Raw genomic sequence first — 26219 nt, 5'->3', positions numbered from 1 at the left:
TAGATATTGAGATGTTTTACTAAGTGAAATTTTCACCAACCAACATTGTCATTTTTCTTTTTAATCTTCCAAACCTCCAAAGAAAAGAAAGACACAGTCAACATTTGGCAAAAATCTATTAAGTATTTATTGTAAGTTGTTACATTTAGATTTCTTTCTCTAGCAGCACTATTTAAATTACAGATATTCAAGGGCAGTTACCATTGGAGTCTTCTCTTAATACAAGATGTCATTGTGTAAACAGAGACAGAGACTGAACCGTAGATCAAAATGTACCACAACTGAACACGCTGTTAACGTGATGGTAATTCATATGGAGTTAAAGGCTGATGAACAACAATTTTTTTGTCTTTTGAGATTTAAAAAAAAAAAAACTGACTGAAATAAACTTCCTGTTAAAATAAATTAAAACAGTACAAAACAAATTGAAAACTAGTGAACAGCTTCTTTTGTTACACAGTTACAATTTCAGATGGATCTGATATGGTTGCTCGTAGTCCACATCAGTCACACTCCAAAATGTTCAGTGTCTGTTTACAAAGTCTTCAGGTGTGTTGGTTACATGACGATGAAGTAGATTATATGCGGATGATTCAGAGAAATGACACAAACCTACAACAGCAACGCGAGAATACAAATAAAATGCGTTTCGTAAGGAACATTTTGAGTCCAATGGAATATGTGATTTTATATTCCAACAACTCCTTTGACCCCTTTACATTGAAACAAAAGGTAGATTATAATTTTGGCACATTATCCACCAAAGAAGCATTACTGGGACAGTTACATTGACCACTGTGTCAGACAAATTCAACCTGGTTTTTCCTTCTGTGTATTCAGATTTTACATGGCTCAATTATTACTTTTTTCAACTACATTTAGTCGCTTTACCTGCTGCAGTCTGTATGATAATTATGAAGCTGGAGCAGGCAGACAGTTAGCTTAGCTTAGCCAAACTAGCTCTTTAGTCGCCGTGGAATTGTCTGACACATTATCCCCCACAAAACCATACATTTTTATTTTTACACTTGGTTTAAAAAAAAAAAGAGAAACAATTGGTGACCTTTTATATGTGGACTGTGCCAGGATAGCAGTTAGACTTAGCGAGCTAGTCCTATCTAATCTAAGATAACCAGCTGCTGGTTCTAGCTTCATTGGTCACGTACATGTAAGTGAGTGGTATCGAACGTTTCCCAAAAAACTTTTTCTCCACACTCATCACAGTTTAACTACAGTTTCACACAACTAGTGTAAATTTATGAACCAAGACGAGTCCACATTTTTTCCACTAGACTTGGGTGTAAATATTTCTTAAATCTTGATTCTACTGTCCTCAGTGAAAAACTCAAGTCACATCTGTATTGTACTATCATGCAGAGAATCGCCAATACCAACATAGTTAAATGTCTCTCACAATGCACATATTCTCTAATGCTCAGTGCTGTTACCTGCAGTACCAGATCTGTGTTGAAGTACAGATTTACAGCCCTGTAAGACGAGGCTGGATGAGATGAGTCCTGCCTGTGCTATTCTACAGCAGAGGATGGTGTTTCATCAAGGTTGGACTAATAAGATAGAAAAGTCTTTTCAATGCTACAGTTATTGGATTACTGCATCTCAGGGCGACAGCGATGCTGATCAAGGATTGATGATCAGTTTCCTTTGATATAATTCAAAGTCATGATGAAAAGCAATCAGATCCTTGGGCAGCACGACATTGGAGGTTAGGGACACAGTGCTCCGAGATGTTCAATTTAAATCTGAAAACCAGAAGTCACAACTGCTTCGTATTTCAAGATGAGGCTCTGAAGGAGAAATAAATTTCACTCCACGCTACCTTGTTGAGGATAAAATTTCACCTGCCTTGATGTAAATAAAACAGTCAGGATCTCAGTCATCATCAAAAGTTGTCAAGCAGCCAGTGAAAAATAGTGAAAAGTTGAGCTTGACTTCTTGATTCAAAAGCCCGCTGCACCTAGCACTGTCCTGGTAAAGTTGCTCTGTGAGTCATGCATGTGGAAATAACCAACCATAGTCTATATTTGTTAATACAAAGAGGGTCCTTTAGTCATTCTGGTAATTCATGAGACACTCAAAACAAGAATTAAGTACCCATAACTTTCAATATTAGTGAAACATACTAGAAGAAAAATATGAACCTCTCAAAAGAGTTTCTGATATTTTTAATTGTCTGCATACTGCAGTACTTGAATACATACTCATACAGTATCGTTTATAGCAAATAACTGAATTATTTCATTTATTTAGCAAAAAGCATGCTGAATAGAAAAAATGTCACTTTTTTAGTCGCCTAAAGTGACAGTCAAATTCTTTTTATTTTCACCTGCAGATCATCTCTCGACGACTGTGATCTATCTACACAGGCATGACAAAAACCAAGAGGCTTAGGCATCTAAATCAATAAAGAGAAAAGTGATTGCCTAAAACGGTTAAAAACCAACTTCAACCAGTACCCGCACAAACATAATCTCTTTCCCAAAGTAGCACAAACACCTCTGGAAGAGGTTTGAAAGAGACGACATGAGGGTGTCGGTATTCATCGTAGGAGGAGCAGTGTGTTTTTTTTTGCTGTGAAACAGGGCCATCTCTGCTCTGACTGCTATTAACAGTGTTGCATGTGTGATGTTACAGAGAGAGGAAGTGAGAGCCCGAGAGAAAGTGAGACAGACAGCGAGACGGAAAGAGAGCTTGAGGTCTGTTGTGAAGCATAAAGAGGCACCAAATCCAAACGGAGGGAACACACAAAGCAGGTCGAGTTTCAAACCAACATCAGTCGAAAAACCTGTCTTTCCCTTAAGCCACGATGCACTGTGAGGAATTGTGGGAAAAATCTATACAACATCAACTCTCGGTTCAGGAGCTAAATTTACTGTACAAGTAAAGAAATATAAAAAACAAAAAATAAAAACATCATTAGCTCTAGATCAAACTTCAACTCAAAGCTGAAAGGGGCTCGAAAGAGCTGAGTGAATGGTCTTGTAAGTAACTTATATTATTAACTTTTCTTATATTTTGCATTAGTGGAATATTTTAAAAAAAAGAAAAGAAAAGAAAAGCCCACTTCTGCTGATGTGCTCCACATCAACGCTACTGTATTCACACAGTGATAGTCTGACTGGATGTGGCTACAAAAAGAACAGGAAGTTGAAGAATAGAAAAATAAGTTGCTGCTGTTTGCTGACGACATGGTGCTGCACTCATCCGGTTACAAAATTCACAACAGCTGTGCAGTGTCCACTGACAAACAACAGAAAAATCATCACGATAAAAATGTTAATTATTTCATGGCAAGTGGCATTTTTTTTTTCTTCAATTTTATTCATGAATTACTGGTTATAAAATGTGACTTGTGTATGGACAGTGCACATCTCAAAGGCAGATACCATTAATGACTCAGCTTGTTTCCAGGTTTGCTCTGACTCAGCCCTTCAAAGTGAGACTATGTAACTTTTGCATGAAGAAATAAAACAGTGCGACTCTTGCAAATGAATAGCTGAATTCATAGTCAGTAAAACGTACCTGTGCTCAATTCAATACTCTCAATGGTTTTGTTGTTGTAGCCTCACTCGGTCCGATGTGACCGCTTTATGATTTGACTTTTCTCTACTCGTGCTACTTTTACACAATATTTTATCATTTGCCTTCTCCCATAACTGTCATCTGTGGCAACAGTGGCCTTTGTTTAGCAAAAGTTACATAGTCTTGCTTTTAAAATGACCAAATATTACAGTGGAAAAATGACAAGAACAAGTCCTGGGTGACCCAAACACATAATTGAGCTCACAGGCTGGGGGCTGGGTAACAATATTTATCACACAAAGTCATGATGTGGTTGCTCCTTCAATAAATAAAGTTTTTTTCTCCTCCCCCTCAGTTAGGAAATACTGCACAGGGTCAGCTACTAGAGTTGTAGCCTGAGTAATGAGAGTTTTTCCTGACAGTCAGTCAGTCAGTCGCTTTAACTGTCAGTTGAATTCCAGTCGTCTATATCATCTTACCAAGACTCCAGCACACAGCCACATAATGTCAGACAACAACACATTTATTTGTTTTCAGCAAGGTTTCTTTTTTATCATCACGAAGGCATATACTATTTTCTCTGTATATTACTTGTTTTATATATATTTATATATATAATATTTATATAGAAACAAAAATAAGCGTACATTTTTGCTGAATAAGATTGAAGAATATCAGCAAAGGGCAATGTAAACCATGGTCTATCTAAAACAGGTGAAAGGTGCGGTTGCTCGCCCCTTTCCCATCTCACCCACAGTAACAGATTTGCATAGGCAAAAATGGGATTAGCCCTTAGACAGTGGATTCCTGAATTCTTTATAGAGATGCAAAATCTAGTTCAGCTCAACACAATTAAAAACAAACATACATACAAACAAAAAAAAAAATGTTGACTAGGCCAAGCTTTCTTTAACCCCTCTGGTCATATACATAGTCATTTTTCTGTGCACATTTTTGTTTACAGTGTTAGGCTTCAAGTAGATCTAAAAACAACTTGTACATTGACAACTAGATGTGAAATAAATTAACCAACATGAGAGGTAGTGAAAAGCCTACAGAGACGTTTGTTGTTGTTTTTTTTTTTTATACAAAGGAAAAAAAATAAAACGTGTCAGTAAGGCCAAAGCTTCGCAAACCTCCTCCATCCAATCAGGACACTTCAGCTCTCAACCTCTTTTTTTTTTGTTTTTTTTTTTAAGTCAACAAAACCACAGCCACGTTTCAAAAACCCACTCACTTGGAACCCATGGAAATGTAAAGACGAAAAAATCTAAACTCAGCGATGACACTTCATCACTTCACATCATCATCATTGCTTGTAAAATCCACATTTGAAATGCAGTTATTAAAAATAAACAACCGTGTACTTTTCCCCACTGTGTAAAAGTCACAATAAATTAAGAGAAAAGGACGTAAGCAGAAAACCTGGGCTTCTGCTGTGCCTGTCCTCCCTGTAAAACGCTCCCAGTTTTTAACTCATGACTGTCCGTGAGCACTGGGCAGAGACCGGCGCCAGCCTTAAACCTGCTGGCGTCTCTGCTCACACTGGGGACGCTCGGCTCCCCATTGTTCCGAGTATTTAATAAGGTACACACATCTCACAATTTATAAATGTAAACTTGGTTTAATTGCACCATAATTTCATTATCTGGTTCTTGGTGAAACATTCTCGTGTTAATTACTGTATAGACTCAGCAACAAGGAGACATAGCTGTACTGTGCAGAAGAGGGATTTGTCTGCAAGAGAGCTTCATGAGTGACAGGCATTCTTCTACTGATAGAGAAAAGTTACAGAGTTGTCTAAATACAAACATCTAAAATGCTTATGTTTCCTGTAGATGAAAACTTGCTCTGAGGAGTAAGTGTGAAAATTGATCCTTTAGTATCAGAATTAGTTATTAACTCTGTATTCCTCTGCTTCTGATCAACTGGGCGCATGCATGCACAGCTCTTCATTAAAGCAGCTAAGCAGTATCAATCAAGCCCTTATGGATATTAATGTAGTCTGCATGTGAGTACTGTATTGCCAACGGTTAAATATAGTATATTTTCAATAAGGAACATTGCAAAACTTATCGGTTCAGACTTGCCTTCTTGACTTTACAGTGTCAATTTTACTGATTTAAAACCAATAATTCACGACAGAAAATGTTTGTGAAAATATGTTAGCTTGGTTTTGAACTGGCAGGTTCATCTAGTTACTGCAAGACAAAATAGGTCTGGAGGAAAACTCAGACTCCCATGATTCCATGGGCTCTATGCCCTGGAAAAAGGACCTGCATTTCTTTGTTTTTTAAAGATAAATTCCTCCGGTAAAAATTGCAAATGTGAACTAGAGGGAGGTGGTTCCATTAAAACATTTGGAGTATCCTGAAAGGTGTCATGATAAGTAATTTATTAGATAACCTTCTGACAATTCAAAACCAATCTAACATAGTGGGACACAGCTTCAAATAGACTCCAATCTATTATCACTAACTACATCCAATTGCACTTCAATAGTCTTCTAGACATCCTGCGTTGTCTACTCTTAAATTGAATCTAAACCAAACTTGGCACGTGAACTTCAGGTAGTTAAAGGAGGTGGCAACATGGATGCCTACATTTATCAGTGAGGAGTGGCACTGTTTCATTGACACTTTAAGACTGCACTAACCACCGAACCAAGACTTGAGCTATCCACCATGTGACATGATGAACACACCTGGAGGCCCGGTTGATTAAAAAAATAGCATATACTGCACTCATGCACTTTCTACTGCACGTCCACAGGCCAGGAACAAATTCATGTTCAAATGTTCACATTATTAAAAAACAAAATGTTCTTTTATATAATAAAAATGTTAATGGGACATTTGGCAAGATCCCCTTAAAGTCTTTTTTTCAAATTTTTTTTTGTTAAGTGTGTAACTGTACCATACACACACATGACCATTATCATCGCATGCTGTCAAAGTCAGATTAGAAAAACAAACCAGAGTGCTTGAGGGCTGGCAGTGGGATGGATGATTAGCATGGCTAGCACAAGCATGCTAATTGCTTGCCTTCAGCATGCTGAAACTTAGGCTAGCATGTTAGCATTATTATACCAACCCTTTTCACTAGCTCTGGTAAAAAAGAAAAGGGAAATCGGTGTCTTAAATGGGCAGCAGCTGACTGAAGGACAACCACACACTCTCCCAACTTCATCTGCTGGAGAAACAGACATGCACCGGAAAGACCGAGACTCTACAACCTGGTGACAAGTCACATCTAATATCTCTTCACAGCATCTCTGACATCAATTTTGGCACCTGGTTCACGTATCTGCAGCGAGATACTGGACGTCCAACTCACACACTGTAGCTTCTAAAGTGAAAGCCTTACAGACAAAGGCCAGGGCTCAATAACCCTTTCAGTTACATCAGTGCCTGCTGCCTCTGCTTATGTTCTCCGAGCAGAACCAGCTTTCCATAATGCTCAATTCATGGTGAAACACTACAAAGTAAACCCTCTTTTTCTGCTCAAGAATTTCAAAATGTAGATGACTATTTGGAGTCAATGTAGTTTTTTTTTTTCAGTTGTTTTTTTCTCCAGTGGTGTGTTTTTTTTTTTCCCCCACATTGGGCACCTGTGCTTGTCAGGCTGTGATGGTCGGAGTTGGAGGGAGGATAAGGAGGGAGGAAGGGGGAGGGGAAAGAAAGGGAGGGTAGGGAGGTAGGGATCGTTGGACAAACTGTGGTTGCTTTCCAGAAAAACTCCAGCAGCGCTTGTGCTGCCTTTTCTTACATGTAAAGGCATTGTGATTTTTCTCAGGAGAGATTTTTTTGTCTGAAGTTCATGAGTAATAATAATAATAATACATGTAGCTGCCCAACCACAATTCTAGCCCTTACTTCTCCCGGTTAAAGAATCCTAAAGGAAAGTGCTTGGACGGACGGATGGACAGGTGGATGGATGGATGGATGGATGGATGGATGGGTAGGTGCTGCTGCTGCTGCTGCTGCTGCCTTTGCTGCAGAAGCCATCAAATCTCCTCAATAAAAAAACTGCAGTAAGCTTAAAATTGGCAGAAGTGTACTTTTTCCCTTCACTGAACATAGACAGCCAGACAGAGAGACAGGTCCCCTGTCTTAACACATCTCAATATTCAAAAAACGGTTGCAGTCCGCGGCTTACATCGTCAAGCTACTGTAGAGAGAGAGAGTTACATGCATAGCCAGTGCTTCTACTGGTTAAATGGGCAGAAACGCCCCAACTCCCACCAACAACTAGGTGTCATGTTTGGACAGTAGAGAAATGAAAAACAAATTAAACACATCTGAGGAATGGGACAGAGTTAGATTTACAAAATAATATGTGAGAGAATGAGTAAAGAGAGAGAACATTAAAGTGAGGGTAGAAAGCATGACGTCTAAATATTACAGTACAGGAACAGTTGGCTTGTCCTTTTAGTCTCTCTCTTTATCTATCTCTCTCTTTCTGTTCCCACTGCCTGAGGAGTCCTTGTCCACAGGTAACCAACAGCTGGCCATCTGATTGGCTGTCTCAACCAACAGCTGACACGTGGGTTGGCCAGTCAACCGCAACAAACAGCACAAATTGCTAGCAAAACAATCACTGGCCAGCATTAATGGTCTTAAATTGACCAATAACCAACCAGCAAAGGCCGACCTGGCTCCAGTGGAGTTATAAATTGCTTAAAAAATATAAATAAAAAAACAACCAGCTATCTTGGATGTCATTCAGTCTTTTCAATCAAAAAAGAGGGAGAGATTTTCCAAACCCGACTTCTGGCACCATAGTAGTATTTGAAGTTTAAGTAGTAGTCTCGTTGGTGTACGATGGCAATGAGGGAGGGTGGACGGGTCTAGGTGTCGAGGCAGGTGCGCCTCCTGTTGGCCAGGAGGTCTCTGTAAACGGAGGAGTTGAGGAAACGGGGGAAGGAGTCGCGGTGCATCAGGGTGTAGATCTGGAGCTGGGCCTCCTCGTACATCAGGTTGCTGGGCTCGGCCAGGTTCTGGTTTATTCCTTCTCTGACCCGTGAGTCCAGACTCACCTGGGGTAAAGAAAACAAATTCAGCTTATGAACCACGGTGGCTTTTTCCAGTAGCCTGCATAGTGCCAGTGGCTTTATTAAGCAAAGAGATTACAATTCATCCTGATGGCGATGTGAATGTCTCAAACATCTTAACAAGCCAAGCTTATGATGCGACGATGAGTGATTAGCATCCATCCATTAGGATCCAGAGTCACTTCTCAAGCAGTTAAAATTACTTTCGAGGATCTATGGGAGGAAACTTTTGATTTCACAAGCTATTTTTAAGCTAAAAGGCATGTTTCTGTCTGTTTCAGTGCTGACTCACTTGTGATGAATTGAAAACAAATACAGTCGATACCTCTTTGGGTGACAATATGGACACGTAGTCTTCGTATATAATCCTGGCCTTTTCATCCACCACGGAGGGGTTCGTCTCCTTCTTCAGCTCTTCACATGCCAGCCAGAAAAGCAGGTTGTCCTCGCTGTACTCGGAGCGCAGGAACTCGCGGAAGATCTCCCGGCCCTCCAGCGAGCGCAGCATCATCTCAAAGCTCCGTGCCCACGACAGCACCTCATCCAGACTGGGGTGTCTACAGTCGGACATGGAAGAAAACATTGAAGATGTGCATGTGCGTGGGACTGACAGAATCACGCAAACACACGATCACACCGACACAAACATCCAAGACTGGACTTACTGTTCTTCTGCAGTTTCAATACTGTCCATCTTGGTGCAGGTCTGCCGTTCACTCCTCTCCATCCTGTCTTCGTTCCTGGAGACGGGAAATAATTTTGTTTGCCAAAATAAAAGACTGGTCGTCAAAATGGATACATTTAACTTATCATTAGATTAACTAGACGGAGAGTTCTAGTCTTTTATTTACGTATTTGGTATTAAGGCTGTGTTCTACATTTACGCTGGCTTAAGCTTGCAACAAGTCATTGATTGTGACCAATACATGACTTTTCAATGCAAATAATCATTAACCATCCTTTTTTAAACATCCCAAAGAAAAATGCATTTCTCTAGGAACTAGGAATGTCCAGAGCCAATCTGAAATTATAATGGTATAATAATCCTTATAAAGATAAATTTGCACTATTGTTGGAAAATTAGTCAGCAATTATTTGGACAACCACAAACATGATCTAGTGAATATCTTCTGACTTTGGAGGATTTATTGTTTTTATTTGTCTTATGTTGCTGTAATCTGGATGTTTAGATTCTGGACTGTCGGTCAGACAGAACAAGACATATAAAGACGTTGAACGTTGGGAAATCATGATGGTACCTTTTTGCAATTTTCTGACATTTTGTAGCCCAAACTTTTTTTTTTTAAATTACCTGCTAAAGAAAATAATGGATAGATAAATCAATAATGAAATCGACCGTTAGCAGCAGCTCTCCTCTAGTTGAGTTTATCGCACTGAGGAGCATCAGCATGAGCTTCAACTGACAAAAATAATCTCCAGTAAATGTTGCCACATATTCAAAGTCAATAAAACAATAACACTTCAGTGAAAGCCTTTCTGTAAACACTCGAAACACACACGGTAGCCTCTCTGTCTATCGCAGCTCAGTCACACTTGCTGAGTCCACAATGCAACACACACTGAGCCGTCTATTTTTGTCCCACCATGGAGGATCTTTCCTTCCTCTTGCTGTCTCTTGTCAAAGTCCCCATTGTGCGGCAGTAATGGGCTAAGCTAGCCACAGCCCCCGGGCGCCCTCACAATACAGCTAAATATACAGGCTGTTCTTCACAGCTGTTTTGCATGTGATGTGTGGATGGAAATAGAAGGCACCCCAACCAGATAAGGGCCTTGTGTAAGGGCGGGTGAGGAGGGGTTGGAGGGTATGGGGGTGGAGGGTGGGTAACACTTTTGTACACATTCACCCTCAGTCTCTAAAACTTCACCGCAGCGGCAGACGAGATCTCCTGTAATTCACACACTCCCACAGATATCTACCACTTGACTTGGGTCCCAGCTGTGTAACACAAACTTGCACTGAAAAGGCTCATTATCCCCCACACAGCCTTCACACTTAAATAAATAAACTTATAGGCTACTGAAGACAATTTTCCAGACTCGTTCTGGAGATGCCGAAACCGGCATTTGATTGAAAACACACCGCGGAGTCACAGAGCACTCACTACAGGCCCAGTCCACAAGCTGCCACCACTTCAGATGAAGTGGTGTGAAAGAAGCAGCACATTCACCATTCACTGCCTGCAAACAATGATTCTTTCACTCCTCTCTCCGGGCAAGAGTGCAGCCACAGTGAGGCAACTGTAGGAGCTGCACAGCAGTTACTGGTTTTGGTGCCTTGCTCAGGGGCAACATGATGCTGTAAGTCTTTGTGCAAGTTTCTGACCTACAGTGCAATCTCAAAGTATAAGACAGTGACACATCTCACTGTGTCGGTTGTGTGCTAGGTAGGATTAGATTAGATAGGTATTAAAATTCATTTCATTATGAATTATTATTCTCATTATTTTCTCATCTAATCAACAAATTAGTTCAGTTTATAAAATGTTACAAAAATCCACAATTTCCTAAAGCCCAAGCTGACATATTTAAGTCTCCTTCCTTTCCTTCATAGCTACAAGTCAACAGTTTAACATAACAGCTAACTTCAGATCCACTGGGCTCAAGCTAAACATGATGAAAAGCATGTCACTGTCATACTATTCACACACTGAACTGTAGTAATTAAAATACAGCGATGTGACATAAAACAGGGAAAAACCTGCCTTGCCTTTTTCCAACAGTATTCACTTTTAAAATAACAACTGTCTCTAGTCAAGTCGACTATCCTGCCTTGCTAACAAGATTTAAACTTTAATGGTTTCAAAGTCCTGGCCTTTACTGTAAACTATCCCACCTATCCCGTCTGCTCTGAACCAGCCGCACGGTGTTGTAGTAAGGAGACCGGCTAAACTTGATCTAAAGCCACACTGAAGACTCTGTTTACAAGAGCCTGAGCCAACGCATCACACCTTATCAAATACATTACGCCAAAACACTTGTCACTTATAATGAACGTCACAGGGAATGTGCTTCAGTACTGTTGATATACGGTAAAGAAAAACCCCAACTGGCATCGCTCTTTAAACCCGCTGGTCCTGGATCCAAATCCAAATCAGTTTATATTACTAAACACTGCATGACCAAGGTGAGATAAAAATAAAAACCAAAACATAACAAAGATTGCAGCAACAACACTCTCAGATGATCTCTGTAAGTTTCAACCACAGAATAAATTTGTATTATTTGTGTAAATATTATTAGAACTTCAAACAAATGACATGATCCAGCACAGAGTGTGCTGTGTTTTTGTTCAGGGAACTCCCAGTTTTCCTTATCTGAGCTGCGGACAGTGGTTTAAGGACAGAGGAAGCCCCTTGAGGCAAAGGCCGGATCAGACACCAGCCCTGTGTCAGTGTAAAGTCTGAATTGAATTTCTAGGGAGTTCAGCATCAGTGTAGCATCATAGATTTAGCAACAGGATTAAGGGCAGGACCAGCTGTTTGCTGTTTCAGGTATTAACCCTAACCCTTTTTTGTCTGGTGATACAACTAACATTGTTGAAGTAACAAGTTGTAAAGTGAACTGCTATCCCTTTTGTTTTTAGCAAAATAAAAGTACAAAAAAGATCTATGTGTCAACTGAATGTCCAATAATATAACGTTTAAAGGTGCTGTGTACCGGGAATCTCTCTGTATCCTTTTATGACCAAATATTATTGAATCGAGATATTGCTTTGAACAGACTTATTTCTTTTTTTTAAGGCAACTTTAGACCAACTCCAGCCAGTGCATCATGAGCAATGTTTCCAATTAATGCACTATTAGTGGCTGCTAAAAACGCCACGCCACATAGCTGCTACAGCCTTTAGGCCCTTGCTTTTGTAAAGCCCTTCACAAAGTGGCTAGAATGTAGTTATGGTACGGTACAGTATAGTACAGTATAGAATAGTATAGTATAGTATAGTACAGTATAGAATAGCATAGTATAGTATAGTACAGTATAGTATAGTACAGTATAGAATAGTATAGTATAGTATAGTACAGAATAGTATAGTATAGTACAGTATAGAATAGTATAGTATAGTACAGTATAGTATAGTACAGTATAGAATAGTATAGTATAGTATAGTACAGTATAGAATAGTATAGTATAGTATAGTACAGTATAGTATAGTATAGTACAGTATAGAATAGTATAGTATAGTATAGTACAGTATAGAATAGTATAGTATAGTATAGTACAGTATAGTATAGTATAGTATAGTACAGTATAGAATAGTATAGTATAGTATAGTACAGTATAGAATAGTATAGTATAGTATAGTACAGTATAGTATAGTATTTTCTTACCAGAGACACTTGCAGCAGCCGCACCAGCAGAGGCAGCAGGTGTTGGGTCGGGGCTGTCCAGGGGCCTGGGGTGGGGCCTCGATGTGTGCCGCCTGCCTTTTTCTCATCTCCACTCCACTCACACTCCGGGGCTTTACAAAGGATATACGTGGAAAATAAACACAGTTAAATACACTCCAACTGAATAATAATATAACTGTGAGCGCAGTTACAAATTTGGTCCCCATGTTTTACTTGTGGCTCACCAGCAATATTTCTTATTAGAGGGGGTAAAAATAAAAAAGAACCGTGTATGTGTGTTTGTGTGTGTGTGTGTGTTTGTGTGTGTGTGTGTGTGTGTGTGTAAGAGAGATGAAGTAAGAGAGAGAGCACTCAAGCAGGACAGAGAGGATTCCCTTCCTTGTACGGTACAAGGGTTTCTGGCTTTAAGCCCAGTCTTTCACTCGGCTTTGACGGACACTACACATACATTTCAATGGGCACAGACACAAACAGACAAGAAAAACAGAGTTTACACATCATGTTCATGGACTGACAAACATGTTATAAATACACAAATTGATGTACACATGCACACTCATATTTACCCAGCCAGCTCTTTCTACATTCATCCTCTGTCTGGCCTGAGAATGTGCAACATCCTCTGCACTGGCAGGAGATGAGATTTAAACAGTGATAGGTCACAAAAAGTGAAATATTGTAGTGTCTCTTTTATACAGTGTGGTCACATGAATGTGCTGCTGTTGGCTGATGGTGCGTCATTCCACCGTAGATACATGTATCTCACATCAAAGCAGCAGCAGAAACCACTGTACTATTTCTGCAAATGCTTTGATGTGGCTTTGTGAAGTCTGCTCTTTAATGTATGAGACATGTGATGAAAACATATAGTATGTGGTAACACTTCAGTTAGCATGGCTGCGACGCTGCACTCGCACAGCGCTTTGGACCAAATGCTAACATCAGCATGCTAATATGCTCACAATAACAATGCTGATGTATTCACCACCTTGGTGTGGCACACTTCACTTAAACATTTGTTACTTCAACACACAGACAAAGCTGCAGCTGAGGCTGATGGGAAAGCCATTAGTTTTGCAGGTAGTTGACCATAAACCAAAGTAGTGGATCTGTTGACAGGGTTTCATGAAGAGGTAAGGCATCGCCAAGATTATTTCAATTCATCTGCTCCTGATTGCTGGACAATCCATCCAATAATTGAAATTTCAAATAAAATCACTCAGTGATGTCACTGGATTAAAGGTGAGTGGATCACCGGAGACTAGAATTCATCCTCTGGGGTCCCTGACATGTCCACATGACCAAATTTCATGCCATCCAAATAATTATCCAAATAATAATCTACAGTTTAATTGATGTTTTAATGAAAATAAATATTTGCCGCAGTACTAACGTGCCAGCTTGCTCCAGCTCTAATGCACAGTAAAGACAGTGAGTTGCAGAAACCTATGAGAGAACATACCGACTGAAATGACTGAATTCCATTAGTAAAGTAGTTGCTAATGGAATTCAATTTTCAATTAGATGACTAAGCGTTTAATCAATGAATCACTGCAGTTCAAAATCTCACTGTCACCATTTTTAATGGGACCATTTTGAATCAAAGAATTTTCAGCTCATCACTTTAGGTATTTTGGAGTGGAGGTGTTTAACAAAGAGTTCCTACAAAAACGTCTTTTAATGTTGCTGAGTGCAGGCCTCCGAGAAGAGAGCCAATGTTGTTCTTCAGAGCTAAAATAAACGCAGAGAGAAACTATTTGTTATAATTTTATACAATATCACTTTCAGCTGCTGCAAACTTGGGTATGGACTGTGTAAAACTTTTCAAAACAGTTTAGTGAGTCAGTTGTTTCTCTGCCGCTGCAGCTACCTAAATCAGGTTTACTGTACTTAAACATGGTTTGACCTGGACAACTAACTCTGTTCTGCCTTAAAGTCTCTGCGGACAACGCTGTGCTGGCCATCGCCTGCGGTAATCCTCGGCCTTTACAGAGACTTTGAAGGTCAGCGTGCCAGTAGCCTCAGCCTTCCAGGTGGGAGGGATGTGAGGAGCCACTTTAACATCACACAAAGAGCTTTTATATGCAAACATAGCGCTTTTCAACCTTAAATTAAAAAACACTTTTCTCTGATAACTCATTCTAGTGATGATATACAGTGTAGTCTAGTAATGCTATTTTTCATCACCCTCCATGCAGAAGGAAGCAACTCTTGGTGGGCCGGGAAAACCCTTGTCCCACTGTGTGATGAGTATAACAGCTCTCTCCCAAATAGTCCAACAGCCAACATTTACAACAGGAAATGAAGATTGGCTAAGAGGAGGATGCCATGTCAGAACTAACTCTTCTTCTGTCACCAAATAATGAACAAAAAAACCCCACTTCACAGTTTGGGGCATTTCAGCTCAATTTCATCAAGCTGATCCAGTGGAAAAAAATGCACTAATTAACTGCAGTCTTGGCTAATTTAAGAAACAGAACTCTTACCTGTAACGTCATGGTTCAAATTAAACTCCTCATTAAAAACACTTAAAAATCCAAATAAATATAACTGTGCTCCAGTACCAACAGACGGGCCTTTGCTCTTTCTCCTTCTCTTTACTCTGCACACAGACATGCAATTTACTTCAACGACCATACGTGGTAGGTAAGGCTGAGACGACCTGCCTGATATGCAAATGTCGTCACCTGACCAGTGGAGTGGCCATCAGTTTTTCAGCGGCCAGGCATCATCCGTGGAAAAACAGGCCGCTGGATGCAAAACGACAGCGAGGCTACGGCTTTGTTCTAAAGCCGGAGAAGGAGGCGGCATTGACAGGACATGCAAATATGGAGTGGAAATACAAATACAATGAGATGAACGAAAAGCGATGATGAAAAAGGGAGCTATGAGATCCGTCATATATGCAGTGCTGTCAAAGTATTCCGGTGACCACTCTCACTGTTTCCTCATTCTCTTAATTCAGACATTACATGGAATAATTGTTTGAGGAAACTATCGAAATACAGGAAATCACATCAGCCAAAACACTATTCAGTGCTCTCTCTCATCAGTTTCATCAGTCAGAAAGCATGAGCTGTAAATAATATTAAGAGTCTGTTAAGGAGTAACTACCCGATTAATAACCCAGTCGAAGCTTGGAACCCAATCATCGTGTAATTATCCAAATTTTTTACATTTATTATTTTCATTTAAGAGAGGTTGGTTTATATAGAGTTGGATATGAGAATGTAATGAAATGATTTTTAAATGTTTTTTTCCTGAGTAATGTTGCGTTAAATGTTAAGTCTTCCGTTATATGAAGAGATATACACTTCTTTTCTTCTTTTTTTTACTGAGGCAAAACCAAATACTAATTCGAATAGGAAAAAGGGTTCCACCTGGTTATAATACTGCAGTAACATTTGGTTTTGACCAGTTTGATCAGTCACTGAATGTCAAGCTGAACACAGCGCCCCATCAGTCTTAATCAAACTAGTTAGAGAGGAGGAACCAGCTTATTGGAATATAACTTGACTTTTCATGGAACAAAAAGAAGCCTGTGCCATTTCTACCCAGCCCATTAAATAAAAAGTTGCCCAACTGGGCGGAAAACCACTCAATCTGGCAACACATGCTACTAGTCACAAACTGTGGTCTTTCACATTAGAAAGCTGGGTGGAACAGTCATTCCTAACTCCCACTTGTAGACAAGTCATTCATGTTACAGGTTAAGCCAATGAGAGCTCTAGCTGAGCAGGACTCCTGGTCAATGAGTAATACAGGCCTGGGAAAGAGAGGAGCTTCTGGGTGGATCAGGCTTTTGTGGAAGTCGTAATATTTCTTTGTTGCCTTCGTTCCCAAACTTTCCTCGGCTCATATTTTACCAGAAAAACACGCCAATAAAAACACTGTTTGTGTCTTGGTGTCACTCCCTCAAAAGAAAATATAGGACCTGGAAGACTTTTATTTTCTTCTTTTTATAAGCGCAGTACTTTTTCTTTACTCTAACACTCCAGACTACAGGACTGAGTATCTCAATGATAGAGAAATTATCATTTTTAAGTATCACCACACAGTATTTCAGCCAACTTATTTTGTTTATCAGCAATAGTTCATATCAAGTTGATCAGAAGAAATGGCTTAGCCTAACATTATAAGCAGCAGCATTGTAGAAATGTTCTTGAATTTTATTCATATACTCCCAAAATCACAAGTTTGCCTCAGAGGGCTTTACAATCTGGACCTAATCTCAGTGTTAGCGGAGTCAGGTCGGAGGTGAATGTTCAGTATCAAAGCTTTTCTTTTTCTTTAATATTTTTACTCCGTGACCTAAAACATCCTCCTGATAGAATCAAATAAAAGAAACATTAATAGCGTTTTTCAATTTAAGAATAATAATTTTTTATTAGTCACAGAAAATGTAAAACAAGGAGCCTATTTCACTTTGGTTCTCTTGTTTGAGCAAACATATTCCTAAAAGTGTCCTAAACTACTGAATATGTTACATAAATATTACCCATAATTTATGATTTTTGCTTGTTGTGCAGCACAAATAATTAATGAGAGGTCCACTGTGACACGCAACAGTTTTGTTCTTATTTTATAAACTTCCAGCAGATACAAAGTTCCCAGTTAATGGCTTGGATTTTGCTCTGATACAGGATCTTTGTGAACTGTGAGGCTTCACATACTGAAGACTAATTATGGCCGATCAACGGAATCTGATGCAGATCGACTTCAACTAAGCGCTAGGATGGGTTTAGCAAACAGGATGCATCCATATGTTAAATAAGGAATTTAGAAGATTTTATATATGCATTTTCATTTAGTCATTATAAGCTATTGTTTATACACTGATGGTGAAGAACCTGATCAAATTTATAGAAGAAATAAGATTTTCTTTCTCGTTAGCAACAGCAAAACTGTAGACCAACCGATGCAAGACGTGACACATGAGGTCAGTTCTTTAGGATGAACAAAACTTAACTCAAGGTCCCCTTACAAGCACTTTCCAGTGCCTCCTCAGCAGATGGGAGTTTGCTCAGTTGTCATGAAGATGTTATGAAGTTGTCGTAGAGACAATAATCTCCTTGACACCTAAGCAAACTCCTACCACTGAGAAAGATGGCGGGATGCGGCTGAAAGCTCTGGAAAAGGTTGGTCAGTTGGACCTTGTTTGACATTTTTGTCAAACTACTGTTTCTCAGCTCAAGCATCAATGTTTACACTCAACAGACATATTGAAGAGACAATTTACAGAGCGTTGCTGTGATGTTAAACAGAAAATAACCAAGTCTGTCCTTCTTCGTTTCTCTTTTTTCTACTTCGAAAGTCATAAAGTGGAAAAGAACAAAAAATAAAACCCATAACAAAATCCCTTCTCCATCAGTGTCTCCTCGCATTACAGTCAACAACCACTTTGTTATTTAATCATACTTTTTTTTTAACAGATTTTTGCTCATTTTAAAGGTAAACAATGTGAAGTAAATGTGAGAACAATAAGCAACAGAGTTGTAAAAAGAGGGGGCTGGGGGGAAACTTACCATGAATTAATGAGTTCCTAAAAACAGGTCAGACAGAGCAGTCATGGCATGAGGTAATAGGTTGCTGGACGATAGCAGGCTGGTTGACAGAGTGACTGACTTGTGGACTGTCTGAGCGTCTGTTTGGCTAATGGACTGACTGTTTGGCTTGATGGAGGCAAGGCAAGGAGGTTCTTTTCACCACAGAGAAGAGAAGTTACTGGTCTCACCATCCCTGACCGACTGGCACGGAAAGGGACACGAGAGCCGAGGTGAAGAGTAACTACTTCCTCTCCTTGTCTCCTTATTTCACTCGCTCACTCCTTTTGTTTCTCTCGCCGTCGCCTCCTCGGCTTCCTTGGATCATTTATGGACTTGAGAGTGCAGGGAGCAGTTAAAGTACAGCATCTGAAAAACACACAGGGCAACCAAAACCAGGTTTTACAGTCAAAATCACTTATCGATTTATCTTTAGTGGCAACAGTGCGAAGATATGTCGGGTCTTACTGCTCTCACTGTGAAGACACAACACAACCTGATGTTCAATGCGCTACATCCTCCTTACTTTGAGGTCAATATCAGACTTTATACATCCAATGACGATGTGCTGTATCAGCCAGTATTCATTTTCAACATTAGCATTTTTGCTAATGCTAACAAATCCCTTAAATTTGCTGTGTGACTAGAATTGTGACTAACATACGTACTGAGCGTACTGAAAAATAAACTCTGCTGTCTGGTGGACACACTACGTAACGGCCACACTGTTGAAGTGCTGAAACGATTAGCTGCGTGAACAAGTAGTCGACTCTCAATCATTTTGGTCGACGTTAAAGATTAAAACTATTTTTCTAAATTGTTTCCCAGTTAACATAAAGTCAGGATTTGGTGCTTTTTTGTTTTATATCATTGAAAAACTGAGCATCTTTATATTTTGGTGAAATTACTGAAAGACGTTTCAATGTTCTGGAAAACGGTAACTGGACGTTTTTCACAGTTAACTGGCATTTCTTAGACTAAACATATAATCATTAACTGGAAAAATAATTGATAGATTAATCAATAATGAAACAATCATTTGTTACTTATCAGCAAACATACACTTTGATGCTCATATATCAATGACAAGTTAAAGGATGTGGTCGAAATAAGATGAAATGAACCAAATCAGGAAATGAAGCAGGAAATGAAGCAGAGGCAGTAAATGACTGATGATACACTTAGTTTAAACAATCAAGCCACTGGTGATACAGACCATCACAGTCAGATGGCATTTACTGGATTTCACATGGAGCTACCCCCCCACCCCCACCCCCCACCCATATGACACAACATGCTTTCTCAATACTGTTCTACAGTAAAACCGTTCCCTCAGTGAGGGAAGCATCGATGCTCATGCCAGTTTAAACTGGTTTGAAAACAAAAGTTTCCCTTGTATGTTAAAAGTCTCTGAAGAATGATTTTGCATAGCTGTGTGCAAAGATAAGGCTTTTGTGTTGTACTTGTGAGATTTTCAATTGCCTGTTCCCAGGAGGAAGACAGCAACACAGTAACTTTAAAAACAAGCTTCCCAAAAAAAGATTAGACTTACAAAACTGTTGAGGCCAGCATCCTTATAATGGCTGTCTGTACTATGTCTGAACTAGAGCTGAAATAATTAGTCAATTCATCGATTGGTCAATTGACAGAGAAATAATCTGGACCCATTTTGAAAATCGATTAATCATTCAAGAAATTTTTCAACGAAAATTACCAAAAAAAAAAATTAATTAAAACATACAAAAAAACATGATCTTTCTGCTTAATATCACTGTAAACTGAACATCTATTGGATATGGGCAGTTGGTCAGAAAAAACAAGACATCTGAAGACATTTTTCACTAATGACTGACATTCTACGGACTAAACCACTCTTCAAGGAATCAACGCAACAATCAGCTGATTACTCGATATTGAAAGCAGTCATTATTTGCAGCCACAGACTGAACCAGAAAACAGTTGGGACAGTTTTTGACTAAGAAAAAGATCGAATTGTTACATGAATTTGCTGATGATTATAACAAATATAAATGCAGCTGAGATTTCACATCACATCACAACTATCTACCAAAGAAATAAGCACTCTAGCCATGTTAACTCTGCAGCTTCAATGAGAACAAACAGGATATCACTCTTTATGTCTTTAGGGATGATTTTGGTGTTGGTTAACTCTGCCTCTGCTGACAATAGTACTGTACAGTTTCAGTGTTTTAAGTCTACAGTACCGTGCAAATGTTTCAGGCAATTTAGATGTTTCGATTCTCATCCATCACACAATACCAAATTCATTCTGCAGCTTGACAGCGACCCCAAACATACAGCCAGAGACATAAAGAACTATTTTCAGCAATAAGAAGAACAAGGAGTCCTGCAACAGATGGTGTGACCCCCACAGAGCCCTGATCACAACCTCATGGAGTCAGTCTGGGATCACATGAACAGACAGAAGACACTGAAACAGCCTAAATCCACAGAGGATCTGTGTTATCTGCAAGTTCTGCTGCAAGATGCTTGGAACAACGTTCCTGACAAGTACCTTAAAACAAACAGTGCACAGGTATACAGAGAGGAACTGGTGCTGTCTAAAAGCGAAAGCATTTGGTTTAGGTTTTCCTCTGTTTACTGCACTTAGTGTTTAATTAATTGGTTAGAAAAATGATTCATGATATTGTTTTTTAAAGCATCCTCACTTTACTTTTAGTGCCTAAGACGTTTGCACAGTACTTCAAGTTAAATTACTCTATCCTACCAGCAAATAACATCAGTCACAGGTATGCTGATAAGACAGCTGGTATTCTATCAAGCCTCTGAATGAAGAGTAAAAGCTGAATGAGATGAATCATGAAGTCATCCAGGATGTAGTGGCAACATAACCTGGGCTCCTCTGACTCAACACACCCATGGGAAACTGTAGTGTGGGTGCTCCCTTAGCTGTGCACGACATGATATCGTTTCAGTGCATGACATTAGGTGAAAAGGGCTTAAATAACTATGCGGTGGCAAAATGAAGTCGCAAGTGAGGAAGTTGACAAAACAGTTTATGGTGGAGTGTGCTGTCGCAGCACTAGATCTGTTGCATCTGCCCGAAGGCCCGTGCATATCTTCAGATAAGAAGTAGGCAGGCTCATCGGACCCTGCTCTCTCCCTCTGTGCACTAGCTCTACTGGCTAGCTGCTGGGCTGGGTGTTTTACATGGTTTCTTCTGCAGCTGCCCGAACCATCTGAGCCCGGCGAGCCGCTGCAGGTCTGAGCAGCCGGGCGAGGAGATCCCCTCCGAGGCGACAGCACGGAGCTATAACCGTTAGAGAGGGGAGAGCACGGCGCTAACTGTCGCACCGAAATTTTTCAGAAATCAAACACCACCCACTTTCTTCTTGCTAGCTTTAGCCGAAAGCCTGAGATCCGCTATCTCTCGCAGCGAGAGGAGGCGGTGGCAGCTGAGCACCAGCTAGCGCCGTGCTAACGTCAGCTAGCCATTCCGTGTGGAGCATTAGCTCAGATAAATCAGCATCTTACCCCTTTATGTTGGGCTGTCAGTGTCCTAGGGTGATAGGTGTGAAAAAGCGATGTCCCGATGCTTAATTAACGACATCGTAAATGGGAATCCTGCGGTGTTATGTCCATCGCCGCTGTTTTTCTGCCATCCGCCCCACTTCAGCACCGAACGCCGCCGAGCCCCTGGATGCACTGCGCAGGCGCGCTGCCACCGCTGCTCTGTGGCTGCAGTCGGCGAGAAGATGCACTGCTGAGGCTCCACATACAGACTAATGCACACGGGGGGGTCACATTACATCCCTGTTGTGCAACAACTACACCGCCACCCTCCAAAATATTCTTCCGGAAAAACTGCCGCATTGACTTAATTCCACATCATACATTTCATACAAAATCCACTGAAGATCTTCACATTTCGTCTGCCTTAGAGGCGGAGAATCACAGTAAGTTCGTAAAGAAGTTTAGAAGTCCACTGATCATACTAGAGGATGTTTATCCTCAGCTTATAAACACGTAAAGAATACAAATGCCTCCATAAACTCACACACAACCGCGTCTAGAGTTACATCAGAGAAGTTTCTGTGAGAAATAGTCGCATACATTTTACTCTCAGCAGTTTAAAAGGAATGGCGTCACTTTTGTCCGAGTTAAATATCAGAATGAAATCATAGTATATATTGTAGTATTGTCTACATAACCTACTATTATAACAGGCTATACTGTTGTTTAAAAAACATGTATATTTACCATGGATTGTTTTCTAACCTCTGTTACACATGAAGTCAGTTGAATTCTTTGTATCATGTAGAACAAAATGGAAAGTAGGAAAGGACTGTAGAATTCGGTGAGAAACTCAGGCATCTAAAGGCTCAAGAAATGTGCCCAAGAATTCCTTTAAATGTAAAAGAGTCATAAATAAGTTATGACTTGAAACACATAACTGCTCAGTACTGTTTCCATCCATCCATATCTCTGCTTTATATCATCAGAGATCTGTGTACACAAGGTGAACCAGACAGCCTTTTCCTGACTTTATTTCATGTGTCATCTGTTCATCTGAATCACATTTTCAAAAACAAACCATTATTGCCTTTGAGATGTGAAGTCTCTCGGTTCTTTTCACTGGAATTTTCATCGGTCATCGAGCATCTGCAGCGAAAGCATGAAGCATCAGCAGCCATGCCTGTTCAAAATATATTTTCAGACTGTTAACACAGGGGGGCACCAAAACTCTGCTCTCTCTCTCTCTCTCTCTCTCTCTCTCTCTCTCTCTCTCTCTCTTACACACACACACACACACACACACACACACACACACTCACCTGTTCCGACTTAATGTGTGCAAATCTACTTGTTAACATTGGGTGAAAGAAAATGACATGGACATTATTACGGCTACAGTACCAATTAGTGGCTTTTAGCTGTCAGATGACACATTTCATTCCCAACAAAACCAGGCCACTGTGCGTCAGGATGCTTGGTTCGTTGCTTTTCAAATCTTTTCATGAGGCAGAACTATTTCTAAAAACTAAAAGGACTGAAGTGAGAGCTGCATGGAAATTGCACTGGAATGGATGTTTTTAAGCTGAAAGTGAACTGTCTGGTCGTCCTCCACATGTATGTGACACGCTCAGTGTTTAGATATGAGGAGCTGGGACTCTCTGAAGGGAGGATGATGAAAAGGTCATGAGAGAAACGGCAAGGTGGAACGTGTGTATGTTCCTTGACACCGTTGGCTGATTAATAGGGATCTGAAGTGGCCTGGATCAACTCTGGTTTCCTTTCTGAGGAGGATTGCACTGATTTGCACGTGAAAAGGTCAAGAGCTACAAAAGCACTGTTCTGCTTCATCATGGTTCTCAAACATGCAGCAGTGAGTCCTTAACAAGTAAAGTGTGTGTGCGGAAGGGATGAACATGTAAGCAGGAATGTTTTCTCTCCCCAGCTCTGTTTTTTTTTTTTTTTTTTTCATTTGTTACACAACAATTTGTGGCACTACTCATGTGATCAGCTGAGTGCAACACTGAATGTCTTCTTGGAGGAGACTGTCTGAAAATGTGCACCATCATCCCAGTTTTTTTTTAAACAATAGTACATCTCCTTCATCTTTACGACTGCTGGGTTTTCATTTCATCTTTGAGTCCGGTTCAGATCAGAGCCACTATCCACTGCGGTCAGACAACATGCCGTACGAAACCCCCTCTTTTCCAGTATAACCTGGCCCTCAGAGACTGTGAGGCTAACAATGACAATGCTAACATGAAATCTATCCAGGAGTTGCTGAGACATTTAATTCAAAACCACAAATGTCAAAAGTCTGTGGATCACCAAAATCATTAAATTACATGGTCAGGAAGTCATAAATGTACCAATGGCAATCCATCCAGTAGATGTTACAATACAGTATTTTAGTCTGGACCACAGCGGTGGATCAACCGACAGACCAACACTGTCCTCCCTAGAGCCATGCTGCCAGCAGGGCTAAAAAAAGAGGATGTGTGTCCCTTCAATCCCACGCTAACCTACAGACCCCAATACCATCTTCGCTCTGAGATGTGTCTGTGGTTATCTCTCACCCTGTGGTCATTGTGTTTGTGTGATTTATCGAGCCAAGCTCAGACAGCTTTCTGCGGCTTTTCTGGAGTTAAATCATTTGACTGCTATTCATACGTGTGTGTGTGCGTGTGTGTGTGTGTGTGTGTGTGTGTGTGTGTGTGTGTGTGTGTGTGTGTGTGTGTATGTGTGAGCAAGAAACAAAAAGGTGAAAGACAGATGGATGTCCAAAGAAGGGCAGACATGGTTGTTGGAGCCTGCAGTCACACTTATGGTACCTGTCTGCTTGTCTGAAAGTCTCACTGAGAAATCATGAGGGTTGAATGCACATTTCCAAGAGCATAACAGGTCGAGGCAAATCGATAACTCACAACAACAGCAAGTGTCTGGTTTCCTCTGTGTGTCTGCAGTCAAAGCCACTCTGGGAAAAACAACGATTTTACCTGGCTGCAGCTGCTCCATAAACAAAATCAAAGGACTATCGAGTTCAGTCCGATCAAGAACTACAAGAGTCAAATGAATCTAATACTTCTCTTTGTAATACACAAATTTGATGTAAAAATGTTGATATAGATTAGATATGAACACTACCTACTGTGCTGTATAACTGTGACAGATGTCCAACAGTATTAATACCACTTTATTTACATTCAGTATATGCTGTTCAGACCTGGCTCACATGCTTATACCTCCCTTCTGCTCAGCATGGAAATTTAATCATATAAATTTCAACTTTTTAAATTACACTGAAAAAAAAAAAAGTAATGAAAAAAGAAATGAGGCTATTAAAGGGCTGTTAATGATGCAAGAGCTGCCTCTCACCAGATCTGTTACATCCAAAAGCCCCTCTTCAATAATGAATTCAGTAGTCACTACAGCTTTTTCACAGTGATTAAGTGGAAGCCTGCCCAGGCAAGTGTGAGGAGTTTATTTATTTTCATTCGAAGGGGCAGATGATATAAGGCCCAGCACTCCTCTGTCATTTACCATCTCCAAACTTACTGTATGTGAGGCTCAACAAATAGTGGTTTCAACTGAGCTCACATCTTTTATGATTCAGACCAACATTGCTCGTCTTTTTACCCACACTAGCAGTGAGTTTCTACAGATTAAACTGTCAGCATGTCCAACACTGACATTCAGATAGATATTGCATCGTTATGACCTTAGTGATCCCCTGTAGCGCCACCATAAGGTTGACATTTGTAGTTTTGAGTGGGGTGTCTCAACAACTATTGGTTGGATTGTTTTGTCCACAGACTCCTGTTCCCTTCAGGGTGAATTATAATAACTGTGGTGATCCTTTAACTTTTCATCTAGCTCCACCATCAGGTCAGAATTTTAATGTGTCCAGTACTTTGATTTATGACCAAATACCTGCATAACAAACAACATTCCCATCAGCCTTGGCTGGTTTTTAATGACTTTGATGACTGGACTTTGGCTGACGATAGCATTAGCTGAAACCACCGCTCTGCCTAAGTGCAGCCTCTAGCAACTTCAAGGAGACGTTTAGGGACAGATTCGTAAATAAATGGCATCGTAAAAATGCACACCGTGGCTCCTGATGAATTTGAGGCCACAATCTGTGTGAGGCAAAATACACTATAATTTACCCTATTACTCTATTATTTGGTACTAGTATCTCATGCGCTTTCAATAAAT

At 40.1% G+C, this 26219-nt stretch overlaps 1 protein-coding gene across 1 annotated transcript; it reads right to left on the bottom strand.

The window, feature by feature from the left end:
- Nucleotides 1-103: 103 nt before the first annotated feature.
- Nucleotides 104-22177, bottom strand: rgs17 (regulator of G protein signaling 17). The gene is made up of 6 exons (XM_056395473.1): nucleotides 22023-22177; nucleotides 18489-18875; nucleotides 12943-13073; nucleotides 9259-9333; nucleotides 8919-9150; nucleotides 104-8578 (listed from the first exon to the last, which is right to left on the bottom strand). Exons 2-6 carry the CDS (start codon nucleotides 18489-18491, stop codon nucleotides 8390-8392), a joined length of 630 nt encoding a protein of 209 aa, XP_056251448.1. The 5' UTR covers nucleotides 18492-18875; nucleotides 22023-22177; the 3' UTR covers nucleotides 104-8389.
- Nucleotides 22178-26219: the final 4042 nt, after the last annotated feature.

This window comes from Seriola aureovittata, chromosome 14 (genome assembly GCF_021018895.1).
Source record: "Seriola aureovittata isolate HTS-2021-v1 ecotype China chromosome 14, ASM2101889v1, whole genome shotgun sequence".
Classification (NCBI taxonomy): domain Eukaryota; kingdom Metazoa; phylum Chordata; class Actinopteri; order Carangiformes; family Carangidae; genus Seriola; species Seriola aureovittata.
Note: the sequence above shows the minus strand (reverse complement) of the source record. Positions and strands in the feature narration are given on the sequence as shown.

Excerpts from the sequence above, each read along its gene's own strand:
- rgs17 (XM_056395473.1), bottom strand. Across the intron at positions 9,334-12,942 it reads GGCTGCTGCAAGTGTCTCTG|GAACGAAGACAGGATGGAGA; the intron begins GTAAGAAAATAC and ends TCCCGTCTCCAG. Across the intron at positions 9,151-9,258 it reads ATTGAAACTGCAGAAGAACA|ACACCCCAGTCTGGATGAGG; the intron begins GTAAGTCCAGTC and ends GTCCGACTGTAG.